Source organism: Eumetopias jubatus, unplaced genomic scaffold (assembly GCF_037043125.1).
Source record: "Eumetopias jubatus isolate StellerSeaLion01/CBP00866 unplaced genomic scaffold, mEumJub1_p1.0 scaffold_10, whole genome shotgun sequence".
NCBI classification, from domain to species: domain Eukaryota; kingdom Metazoa; phylum Chordata; class Mammalia; order Carnivora; family Otariidae; genus Eumetopias; species Eumetopias jubatus.
The window spans coordinates 77,385,866-77,398,345 of NW_028274816.1; the positions used below are offsets into that span (position 1 = coordinate 77,385,866).

At 49.5% G+C, this 12,480-nt stretch overlaps 1 protein-coding gene across 4 annotated transcripts; it reads left to right on the forward strand.

The window, feature by feature from the left end:
* The first annotated feature begins 3,058 nt into the window (after positions 1 to 3,058).
* AURKB (aurora kinase B) lies at positions 3,059 to 8,577 on the forward strand. Of its 4 annotated transcripts, none has more exons than XM_028124800.2 (9): positions 3,059 to 3,127; positions 3,451 to 3,523; positions 5,051 to 5,218; positions 5,335 to 5,389; positions 5,630 to 5,821; positions 6,110 to 6,248; positions 6,359 to 6,507; positions 7,283 to 7,457; positions 7,582 to 8,577. In XM_028124800.2, exons 3-9 carry the CDS (start codon positions 5,191 to 5,193, stop codon positions 7,753 to 7,755), a joined length of 912 nt encoding a protein of 303 aa, XP_027980601.1. In that variant the 5' UTR covers positions 3,059 to 3,127; positions 3,451 to 3,523; positions 5,051 to 5,190; the 3' UTR covers positions 7,756 to 8,577. The 4 variants fall into 4 exon arrangements, with proteins under 4 accessions (XP_027980601.1, XP_027980598.1, XP_027980600.1 ...); XM_028124797.2 differs by having other exon boundaries at positions 5,116 to 5,218; XM_028124799.2 differs by having other exon boundaries at positions 3,062 to 3,127; positions 3,428 to 3,523.
* Positions 8,578 to 12,480: the final 3,903 nt, after the last annotated feature.

The window sequence follows — 12,480 nt, forward strand, 5'->3', positions numbered from 1 at the left end:
AAGGAGAAGAGTTAGGGTCAGTCCAAACAATGCAGCCACCGTCGGGAGATCTGCAGAGAAAGGTCCACTGGTGGAAAATTCCTGCTACGGATGTGAGTGCAAGACTTTAAAGAATAAAATAGTAATGACACAAAAATAAACACACGCAGACAATGGAATAAAGAGTCCAGAAATATGGAGATCCAAGTATCTACTCTGACAATATATCAAGAGTAGTTTTTTTAATTTAATTTGATTTTATGCTGTTATGTTCGTCACCATACATCATTAGCTTTTCATGTAGTGATCCACGATTCATTGTTTTCGTATAATACCCGGTGCTTCATGCAGTATGTGCCCTCCTTAATACCCATCACCTGGCTAACCCATCCCCCCACCCCCTCCCCTTGTTTGTTGTTTTTTTTAAGATTTTATTTATTTATTTGACAGAGAGAGAGAGACAGAGGATGAGGGGGGGAGGGGCAGAGGGAGAGAGAGAATCCCAAGCAGACTCCCCACTGAGTGCAGAGCCCGACGCGGGTCTTGATCCCACCACTTAAGATCCTGACCCGAGCGGAAGTCATGAGTCATATGCTCAACTGACTGGGCCACTCAGGTGCCCCAAGAGTAGTTTTTTTCCTCCATTTTTTCCCTGCTAATATATTAGAAGAAATAATGCCACACACATGTTTCAGCTTACATTTTTCAGCAATATAATTGTAATCAACTAACATTTACATCTGTATCATAATGTTGCATTTCTTTCTTTTTTTTTTTTTAACATTTTGACCCCCTTTCACTCATTTCTTCCATCCCCACCCCCACCACCTCTGGCAACCCCTAATCTGTTCTCTGTATCCATGAGTTTTTCTTTGTTGTTTTTAGATTCCACATATAAGAAAAATCATACAGTATTTGTCTTTCTCTGTCTGACTTACTTCACTTAGCATAATACCCTCCCGGTCCATCTATGTTGTCACAAATGACAAGATTTCATTCTTTTTCATAGCAGAATAATATAATATTCCAGTACACACACACACACACACACACACACACACACACACACACACCTCATTTTCTTTATCCTTTCATCCATCTGTAGACACTTGGTTGTTTCTATATCCTGGCTGTTGTAAATAATGCTGCAGTGAACATGGGGATGCAGATACCTTTTTGAATCTTGCTTTCCTTTCCTTTGGATAAATACTCAGAAGTGAAATTGCTGGATCCTTTGGTAGTTCTGTCCTTAAGTTTTTTTTTTTTTTTTTAAGATTTTATTTATCTATTAGAGAGCGAGCGAGAGAGAAACAGCATGAGAGGGGAGAGGGTCAGAGGCAGAAGCAGACTCCCTGCTGAGCCAGGAGCCTGATGTGGGACTCGATCCTAGGACTCCGGGATCATGACCTGAGCCGAAGGCAGACACTTAACAGATAGAGCCACCCAGGCACCCTGTCTTTAAGTTTTTGTTGGCCCTCCATACTGTTTGCCATGGTGGCTGCACCAATTTGCATTCCCACCACAGTGCACGAGGGCTCCCTTTTCTCTATCTCCTGACCCAAACTTGTTATTTCTTGTCTTTTTGGTGACAACCATTCTAACAGGTGTGAGGCTAAATCTCATTCTGGTTTCAATTTGCATTTCCCTGATGACTGATGATGGTAAGCATCTTTCATGTACATGTTGGCCATCTGTAGGTCTTCTTTGGAAACATGTCTATTCCAATCTTCAGCCCATTTTTAAATCAGATTGTTTTTTGCCATTAAGTTGTAGGAGTTCATCAGATATTTTGGATATTAGCCCCTTATCAGGTATATGATTTGCAAATATTTCTTCCATTCACTAGGTTGCCTTTTCATTTTGTTGATGGTTTTCTTTGCTGTGTAGAAGCTTTTAGTTTGGGGGTGCCTGGGTGGCTCAGATGGGTCTGTCTTCGGCTCAGGTCATGATCCCAGGATTCTGGGATCGAGCCCGATGCTGAGCCCCACGCCAAGCCCCACGCCAAGCAGGCCCCCCCAACCCCACCGTGCTCCTGGCTCAGTGGGGAGCCTACTTCTCCCTTTGCCTCTTCCCCAGCTTATGCTCTCTCTCTGTGTGTATCTCTCTGCCTCAAATGAATAAATAAAAATTTAAAAAAAGTTTTTAGTTTGATGTAACCCACTTGTTTATTTTTGGTCTTGCTTTTGCTTTTGGTGTCAGGTTTTTAAAAATATTGTGAAGACCTATGTCAAGGAATCTACAGCCTGTGTTTTCTTCTAGGAGTTTTATGGTTTCAGGTCTTACGTTCAAGTCTTTAATCCATTTTGAGTTAATTTTTGTGTATAGTGTAAGATAGTGGTCCAGATTCATTCTTTTGCAGGTGTGGCTGTCCAGTTCTCCTAGCACCATTTTTTGAAGAGACTACCCTCTCGCCCTTGCGTGTTTTTGGCTCCTTTTCCATAAATTGGTTGACCATATATGTGTGGATTTATTTCTGGGCTCTCTATTCAGCTCCATTGATCTATGTGGCAGTTTTTATGTCAACACCGGGCTGTTTTAATTACTACAGCTTTGTAATGTGGTTTGAAACCAGGGTGGGTGATACCCGTGGCTTTGTTCTTTCTCAAGATTGCTTTGGCTATTTGCGTCCTTTTGTGACTCCATACAAATTTGCTATTGTTTTTTTCTATCTCTGTAAAAACTGCCGTTGGAATTTTGATAGAGATTGCGTGGAATCTGTGGATTGCTTTGGGTAAGGGTAGCATTTAAATTCCGCTGGGAACTAGGTGGTGTGTTTAACGAACGGTGCTGGCATAATGAACTCTCCATCCGTCGAGAACAAAACCCTGGTGCATACACACAGAAGGATAAATTCCTGATAGATGGAAATTTTAAATTAATAAAAGAAGATGTGAGAACATTGGACTCGGGGATGCCCGAAACTTTCCTAACCCCGAATCTCCAGTGGGCGGTGTCTGGCATTCCGCCTCCGGCATTGGGTCCCACGGGCTACGTCACGGGGAGTCCAGCCAATGAGGACTGGGCATGGACAGCGCGCTCAGCCAATGGGGCCAGGGCGGGAGATTTGAAAGGGCCTCAGAGGGGGGCCGGCCCGGCAGGTTCAGTCGTTTGCCCGCGGCCCGGGGGGTGGCTGTGCCACGGGCTCCAGGTGAGCTGGCTTCCTTTCGCGGGTCTTGCGCTGGGAGAGGGCAGGTGATCAGGCAGGTCGGGGGTCCGTTGGGCGGCCCGCGCGCACCCCCCGGGCTACTGGGAGCTCAAGGGTAGAGGGAGGGTCCTGAAAGGGGGGTGTGCAAGAGTAGGGCGGGGGCGGCGACACGAGCGCCCGGGTGCGCCCCGATGAGCCAGCGACTTGATCAGCCCCCTTTCAGCAGCCCCAGATCCGTGCTTCCGGCTCGATCGGTCCGACCTTCTCCTCTCTCGCTCTCTCCTTTTTTCCTGCTTCTTACAGCCCTGTTTCCCTTGTGTGCCCAGCTCTCCTCCCCCTTTCCCTCTAAGGATGGCCCAGAAGGAGAACGCCTACCCCTGGCCCTACGGCCGGCAGACGGTAAGGGCTTTCCCACTTCCCCTCCCCCCACCCGCATGGAGAATTCTTACCTGGGGATTTAAGGTCGTGCGGAGGGCGACCCTCCGAGTCTGCCCTGCTTTGCTCCAACGAATGGGTCCCAAGAGTTTGCTGGCGGCACCCGGTCTGGGCATTTGCAAATACATCCTATCAGGTGCTGCCAAGTTGAATCTGATCAGCCTATGAGGACCCCTGCAGGGTTGAGCCTACTTGTCACATATACAAATGATACCTGGGACTGAGCAGGCAGGTTTGCCCTTTGGGCCATGATTCCCAACCCTTGTCCTGAACAAACAGGCTAGACAGGAAGTAGAGAGAGACTCTGAACAGGGTTTTTATAAGTTTAAAAGATTCAGGACATGTTAAATTTGTAATTTGGAATTTGTTTTAGTGACTGGTGTGTGATCAAGATCTAAATAGATTTATTTTCCAGTTGTCCTAAGACCTTTTAGTGGACAGTCTACTCTCTGATTTGAAATGCCACCTTTATTATATAAAATGCCCACCTCTATGTGCGTCTATTTCTGGACTCTTATTTTGTCCAACTTGCTTGCTTATAAATTCTGTAGTGATATCACTGCTTGGGACTGGGTTTTTAGGGCATGAGGCTTTCTTCTCTAGGCTAAGAAGAAGGAAGGGGCTCTCACAGGCTTTGCTCCCTGTTGGTGGGACTTGGGTATCCTGAAGTGTCCATCTGTCCCCTTGTCCACCAGCTCCTGCCCTCACGGAGCACTTAGTGAGGCTGGCAAGAACAGAGGCTGAAAGAGAAACCATTGTGGTCACTCCTGAAAGGAAGTTGTGTATATTGCTCTGAGAAGCTGCAAGAGAGAAATGGTCCGGGCCCATCAGAGTAGCCCTCGGTGTCTCCAAAGCCTCTTGTTGCAAAGGGGTGAACACTGGAATTTGTTGCAACATTCAAGACCTCCGGGACCTTATCTAAACCTTAATAGACTGAGTTTTTAATTTTTTTTCTAATTTTTTCAAAAATTTTTTTTTCGAAGATTTTAAAGTAATCTCTACACCCAACACGGGGCTCGAACTCACAGCCCTGAGTTCAAGAGTTGCGTGTTCTACTGACTGAGCCAGCCAGGTGCCCCTAGACTAAGTTTTTAGGGCACTGTGAGAATGTTTCTGCTAAAACCCCTTGAATTGTGGGCATTTTTTTTTTCCCTTTTTAACCTGGCGCTCTACTCCCCACTGGGGTGAGGGAGGGCAGAGTGAATGAGTGTGGGGTTGTGGACGGTACCATAGAGGTTAGACAGTTATGTGCCTGAAAATGTGATGTGGGCCATGGCCAAGGAGGTGAAATGTTCGGTGTTGGGGTGAGTCCTTTGCTCCTTATCTTAGGCCAACCTAGGTCGCTTATGAAGAACCCATTTTAATATGGAGCAAGGAGCGGAGCCTTGGGCTGAGTAGCAAAACTGTGGTCTCAGTGTTCCTCTTTGAACAGGGGGTGGGTGGCTGGCTGGCTGGGTGGGCTGACAGCAAGTATTGAAATGCTGCTTGCAGCACATTCCAACTCGCTCCCTGGGACAAAGGCACCCTCAGAGCTCCCCACTGCTGCTCCTTCTCAGACTCAGCCTGGCCTGAACACCCTGCCCCAGAGAGTCCTCCGGAAGGACCCCGCCACCCCATCGGCGCTTGTCCTCATGAGCCGCTCCAATGCCCAGCCCACAGGTAACTGGGACACGGGAGGGGATTGAGCTGAGGGGCCTAGCGTCTATGGCGAGGGTGCCAGGATGAAAATGTCAGAGTTGGGGGTGGGGGGCTCAGTTCCCATGTTGTTTCCTCAGCTGCCCCTGGCCAGAAGGTGGTGGAGAACAGCAGCAGGACACCCAACTTCTCAACGTGAGCACCCCAAGCCTTGGGGTGGCAAGAGGGTGGGGGAGAGCAAACACGGAGGACACGGGGGAGGCGGCCACTCAGGGCAGGAGCAGCGGTGCAGGCAAGAAAGCCTGATCCGTCCTCAACTCCCCTGGGGGAGAAGCAGGGCTGAGGGCCGGCAGGGCTGAGGGAGAGGGGGGAATGCGGCCCCCTGGGATGACCCACAGGCTGGCGCTCGCCTGCCTGCCCCCCACCTCTCCTCAGGCGCTCCTTCACCATTGACGACTTTGAGATCGGGCGTCCTCTGGGCAAAGGCAAGTTTGGAAACGTGTACTTGGCTCGGGAGAAGAAAAGCCATTTCATTGTTGCTCTCAAGGTCCTCTTCAAGTCTCAGATAGAAAAGGAGGGCGTGGAGCACCAGCTGCGCAGGGAGATCGAAATCCAGGCCCATCTGCAGTATGAGTCCTGCCCTCCGCTCACCCCAGCCCCTCTGCTCCTTCCCCGGCTCCTCTTTTACCCCCTGCCCATCCAGACTGCCCTGCTGCGGTCCCTTGGCCCACTGAGCTCCCAGCCCCGGCCAGAACCTTGAATCCAGAGGGCCGCCCCCAGTTCCCCTTCACCACTGCCAGCCCCACTGTCCCCGGCCTGGTCCAAATGTGACCCCACTTTGCCCCACCTGGCACTGTCATCCTTCCCTTTTCCTTCGGCCAGGATGCAACCTGAGTCCTCCCCTGTCCCCTCCAGACATCCCAACATCCTGCGTCTCTACAACTATTTCTATGACCGGCGAAGGATCTACTTGATTCTGGAGTACGCCCCCCGCGGGGAGCTCTACAAGGAACTGCAGAAGAGCCGCACTTTTGACGAGCAGCGAACAGCCACGGTCCGGGCGGATGGGCGCTTTGGGGCACCAGCAGGGGCCCGAGGCTGGGGGTCTGCCGCTTGGAGCTGGAGGTCCAGCCTTGCCTGACCCACTGTCGTTGGCCCTCCCAGATCATGGAAGAACTGGCAGATGCTCTGATGTACTGCCATGGGAAGAAGGTGATTCACAGAGACATCAAGCCGGAGAATCTGCTCTTGGGGCTCCAGGGAGAGCTGAAGATCGCTGACTTTGGCTGGTCTGTGCATGCCCCATCCCTGAGGTACGGTGGGCCAGGGGGCCGGGCCTGGGTGTGAATGGCAGGCACGTTCAGGGTAACAGGACTCCAGATCTTGGTCCCCGGACACGTGTGGGTTTGTCCTCAAGTGCCTATAGACACGGCAATCTCTTTACAAAAATAGGAGACCCCCAATTCTCTTGCCCAGATTTCCTACCGAATATACTGGGACCCACTCATCGCATCACTGAGAATACTCCCACCTCATTTGTAATGGCTTCATAGTATTGTACATAGATAGAACCTGATCCATTTTTTTCCCCAAGATTTTATTTATGTGAGAGAGAGATGAGCAGATGGGAAGGGCAGAGGGAAAGGGAGAAGCAGACTCCCCACTGAGCAGGGAGCCCAATACGGGACTCGACCCAGGACCCTGAGATCATGACCTGAGCCGAAGGCAGATGCTCAACCGACTGAGCCAACACAGGCGCCCAACCTGATCCATTTCAGTGGGACCTGCCGGATGGACTTTTGAGAGGGCCCCAGTTTTCCCGTTAATTCTAAGATGAGCATTGCCCTTAGATCTGATTATTTTAAGATACATCCCTCCGGGTGGAAAGGCTGGGGCAGTGTGTGATTCTACCCCCGGGGCTTTGGGCTCTATCTTTACCCAACTCCTGCCCCAAAGGGCCCTGTCAGAGCCTGGTTGAAATACTCCCCTGGCTCATCCTGGGGTTGCTCAGCTCCCTGTCGGGCAGCAGGGAAAAGACAGGTGGTCTTTACCTGGGATCCCTGCCCTTTCCCCCGCCATCCCACCCAGGAGGAAGACGATGTGTGGTACCTTGGACTACCTGCCCCCAGAAATGATTGAAGGGCGCACGCACAACGAGAAGGTGGATCTGTGGTGCATCGGAGTCCTCTGCTATGAGCTGCTGGTGGGAAATCCGCCCTTCGAGAGCGCTTCCCACAATGAGACGTATCGGCGCATCGTCAAGGTGGGAGCGCGGGCCTTGGTGCCTGGCCGCAGAGGCCAGGCGGGCCCTGTGGAATTCTCCAGATGGAATGGGGGTGGTTAAGGATAAAACTAAGGGGGCCCTTGTCCTTCCTTGACTTCTGCAGGTGGACCTGAAGTTCCCCGCCTCTGTGCCCATGGGAGCCCAGGACCTCATCTCCAAGCTGCTCAAGCATAACCCCTCAGAACGGCTGCCCCTGGCCCAGGTCTCTGCGCACCCTTGGGTCCAGGCCCACTCCCGGAGGGTGCTGCCTCCCTCCGCCCTTCAGTCTGTCCCCTGACTTGTCCCTGTCAGTTGTGTCTGTTTGTATGCCCGTGTATGTGGGGTTGGAAGGAGGAGTAACTGGCCTGTTTCCTTTACTTGTCTTCTACCTCCTTTTTATTTAATAAAGTCTGAAGCTTTTTATACGGATGAATTTAGGTGCTTTACAGACAGGTGGAGACTGCTGAGGGGTGGGGGCGCTGGTGGGTGAGGATTGCCCCTGCTCAGCTCTCCCTGGCCACACCCACCCTTGCCCTGGTCTGCTTCCTGCTCTCCCCACCCCTGTCTCCCGTTGTTTCTTCCCCTGCTCTGGCTGCTGGAGCCTCGGCTCCCCTTGGCTGCTGCTGAACCCCAGCTGCACCTCTAGTCTTTCTTTCTGGTTCAGCCCCTGCTAACCTAGGGGCCACTGAACATGGCCTTCCCCTAGAAGCTGTCTTTGTTTTACTGCTCTGCTCAGGATCTAGCACAGGACACAGAGAGGTTGCAGAGTCCACCAAAAGTCACAGAGCTAGTAAGTGGGGAGAGCCCAGTTTTAAAGTCCATATTCCTTAATGCTGTGCTAGGATGGTGTATTGATTACTTTTGGGCAGCACCCACATTTATTTTATGTGCCTATGGATCACAGACCTGGAACAGGAATTGCAGTTTTTACCGTTACTGTGTAGTCCAGGAAAAAAAGGTGCCTTACCAGATTAAGAAAGGGTTTGGTTTTTGGTGTCCTGACTAGATGTTGACTTTCATCAAAGGCTTTCTCTTCGTCTGCTGGTTACTTACTCTTTTAATCACTCTTTTAATCACAATCATGTGAGGTAGGGGAATAAATTTTCTTTTTTAGACTTCATGCAGTTTTGTTATTCTTTTTTATAAACGTTCTTATTTTGGGGGACGCCTGGTGGCTCAGTCGTTAAGGGTCTGCCTTTGGCTCAGGTCATGATCCCACAGTCCTGGGATCGAGCCCCGCATCGGGCTCCCCGCTCAGCAAGGAGCCTGCTTCTCCCTCTCCCTCTGCCCGCTCCCCCCACTTGTGCTCACTCTCTGTCAAATAAATAAATAAATAAATAAAGTCTTTAAAAAAAAGTTCTATTTTTATTTGATCTTTGTTAACTGATGCGCCACCAGCCATTCCTAGAGCTGCCGTAACAAATGACCACCAAGGAGGTGGTTTAAAACAGAAAATTGGTCCAAAATCAGATTGGCCACAGTGCCCCACCCCCATCAAGGGCTCTGGGGGGGCGGTGGGGGGGAATCCTCCCTCCCCTCTTCCAGCTTCGGGTGGCTCCACGCATTTCTGGGTGTGAGGCTTCCCTATTCCCAGCTCTGCTTTTTCATGCTCTTTCCCTCTCCTCTCTCTTCTGTGACTTATAAGAACTCTAGTCATTTTCATTTAGGGCCCACCCAGATAATCCGGGATGATCTTGCCCTAAGATCCTAAATTACAGGGCGCCTGGGTGGCTCAGTTGGTTGAGCGACTGCCTTCTGCTCGGGTCATGATCCTGGAGTTCTGGGATTGAGTCCCGCATGGGGCTCCCCGCTGAGCAGGGAGTCTGCCTCTCCCTCTGACCCTCCCCCCTCTCATGTGCTCTCTCTCTCTCTCATTCTCTCTCTCAAATAAAATAAATAAAATCTTTAAAAAAAAAAAGATCCTAAATTACATCTGTAAAGACTCTTTTCCAGATGGGGTAAAAAGACTCTTTTACCCATGGGGTAAAACAATTGAATGATGTTATAAAGAATTTTTTTTAAGATTTTATTTATTTGACAGAGAGAGAGACAGCGAGAGAGGGAACACAAGCAGGGGGGAGTGGGAAAGGGAGAAGCAGACTCCCCGCTGAGCGGGGAGCCCGATGCGGGACTTGATCCCAGGATTCTGGGATCGTGACCTGAGCCGAAAGCAGACACTTAAACAACTGAGCCACCCAAGCGCCTCAAGGTTTTTTTTTTTAAACCCTGGTTTCTCTCCCTTTTCTCTGCCAACCCCCTCCTTCCTTCTGCCAATGAAATCCACAGGGTCTCAGCCCCACCTCCCTTACTCACAAACTGCACTGCTCTCACCCTGATTCAAGCCACCAGCCTCTTAACTGTTCTCCCTGTTCCTATTCCTGGCCTGTCCTCCACATGGGAAGTTAGAGTTCTTGGAATAAAATCCAAACTCATTCTGTGGCAAGGTCCTCTACCCGTTTTCAACCCTGGCTGCACATCATAATCACCTGGAGGGCTTATGGAGAAAACAGAACTCTTGGACTATCAGCCTGAGAAATTCAGATTTAATCAGCCTAGGCTGAGACCCAGGCATCCATCTGAGTTAAAAGTCCCTGCCCGAAGAGATTCTGCTCCTCCCTACTTGGAGATCAGCTCCCAGCTGCTCTAACCCCTTCCATCACTAAAGCACTGGCCTCCTTGCTGTTGCTTGAACATTGCCAAATTTGTTTCTACCTCCGGCCCTTTGCACTTGCTCTTCTTTCTGTCTAGAATGGCACCTGCAGCCTCCTTTGAGTCATGGGAAGAATCCGCGGTCTGTATCATGATCTTTGGTCAGTGACCTGTGCTTGACCCCTCAGAGACTTTTCTAAGGGGCATCATCTCCTTGCTCATGAAAATTCCACATATTCTAGCAAGAGCCACCCCCTTAATTAAATAATGTGACGATATGACATAATTCCATATCCCACATAAACCCTACATTCCACCCCACAACCCACACAACAAATATCCTACTTGACAAATCCTACAGAGAACAGAAGGGCTTGTGTCCTGGGTTGTGGGGGAAAGGCTAGCCTGGTTGACATTTTTTTTTTTAAGATTTTATTTATTTATTTGACAGAGAGAGAGAGAGACAGCGAGAGAGGGAACACAAGCAGGGGAGTAGGAGAGGGAGAAGCAGGCTCCCAGCCGAGCAGGGACCCCAATGCGGTGCTTGATCCCAGGACCCTGGGATCATGACCTGAGCCGAAGGTAGATGCTTAATGACTGAGCCACCCAGGTGCCCCTGGTTGACATTTTTTTTAAGTAAAGATACCATTACGCTGAGTCCAGCTGACTTGGAATGTTTGTTCACTCTGGGGGCTTGATGGTCACCTTACCTTCCCACTGAACAGACGATGACAGGAAAAAGAAACGAAAAGCCACTTCTCTTCTTCCTTGGGCGTCTGGTTGTGTCCTCCTGGTAGGTTGGCCGATATTTTGCTCTCGAAAGCCTGTCTGCATTTCTGTGGGTGGTGTGGGCACTGGTAAGACGCAAGAGGTGGTCTGCTGCCCTCATTGTGACCTGATTGGTGGCGGGGGGGGGGGGCTCTGCGGAGGAACGAGCTTTAGCTTCTGGCTGGCACCCCTGAGTTCTAGTCCTTTCTCCAATGTTCATTAGCCATGTGACCTTGGCCAAGTGGTTTAATCTTTATGAGCCCTTTAAGATGGAAATAACAATCCTATCTTGCCCTATAACACAGTCTGTTCTCAAGTGCAGTAATGTGCATGGTATAAATAGCATTAAAAAATGTAGTCTCAGGGCGCCTGGGTGGCTCAGTTGGTTAAACGACTGCCTTCGGCTCAGGTCATGATCCTGGAGTCCCTGGATCGAGTCCCACATCGGGCTCCCTGCTCGGCAGGGAGTCTGCTTCTCCCTCTGACCCTCTTCCCTCTTGTGCTCTCTGTCTCTCATTCTCTCTCTCTCTCTCTCAAATAAATAAATAAAATCTTAAAAAAAAAATGTAGTCTCAGGCGCCTGGGTGGCTCAGTCGGTTAAGCGTCTGCCTTCGGCTCAGGTCATGATCCTGGGGTCCTAGGATCGAGCCCCACGTCCGGCTCCCTGCTCAGCAGAGAGCCTGCTTCTCCCTCTCCCTCTGCCTGCCACTCTGCCTACTTGTGCTCTCTCTCTATCTCTCTGTCAAATAAATAAATAAAATCTTTAAAAAAAAAAGGAGAGAGAGAAGAAATAAAAAGCATTGGCGAGGATGTGGAGTAAGAGGAAGGAACCCTGGTGCACTGTTGGTGGGAATGTATGTTGGTGCAGCCACTATGGAAAGCAGCATGGAGAGTACCCCAAAAACTGAAAGGTAGAACTACCATAGGATCCAGCGATCCCATTTCTGGGTATTTATCCAAAGAAAACAAAAACACTAACTTGAAAATATATATGCATCTCTATATTTGTTGCAGCATTATTTACAAGAGCCAAGATGTGGAAGCAACCAAGTGTCCATCGATGGATGAACGGATAAAGAAGATGTGGTATATATACGTATATATAATAAATATATATATTTTAAATGAATATTTATAAATAACTATAAATAGTCTTATCCTAGAAAGGATTTAAAGTAGTTTACAAGCTATGTAAAACAAAATAGAAAAGTGGGGATGCATTCCTCAAAGAACATATATAGATGGCAAATAAGCACGTGAAAAGATACTCAACATTGTTAGTTATTAGGGAACGCAAATTAAAACCATGCTGAGACATTAGCACACACTTACTAAAACGTCTAAAAGAAGGAAGACAGACAGGACCTAGGAGCTTGACTGTGGGTTTTCCAAAGGAATAGAAAATGGAATTCCCAACCAGGAGACAAATTCCCACACACGGGCTGCAATCTCGAGGAAGTCGCTTTCTAAATGTGAAATAGGTTGAAAGGAGAGAGGGTGGAGTAGCACCCTAAAGGAAGCTACATTCCCACCACGGTCCCTATACCTACCAAGCTTTGCAGCCTTACAAACCCTCTCTGGTCTGGTCTGTGGCAAGATTCTTTCT

What these genes read in the sequence shown, in the direction of transcription:
- AURKB (XM_028124797.2), top strand. Translation starts at nt 3,476, where the DNA reads ATGGCCCAGAAGGAGAACGCCTACCCCTGGCCCTACGGCCGGCAGACG. An exon ending in CTCCAATGCCCAGCCCACAG is followed by an intron (nt 5,219 to 5,334) that starts GTAACTGGGACA and finishes TTGTTTCCTCAG; the next exon opens with CTGCCCCTGGCCAGAAGGTG. An exon ending in GAAATCCAGGCCCATCTGCA is followed by an intron (nt 5,822 to 6,109) that starts GTATGAGTCCTG and finishes TGTCCCCTCCAG; the next exon opens with ACATCCCAACATCCTGCGTC.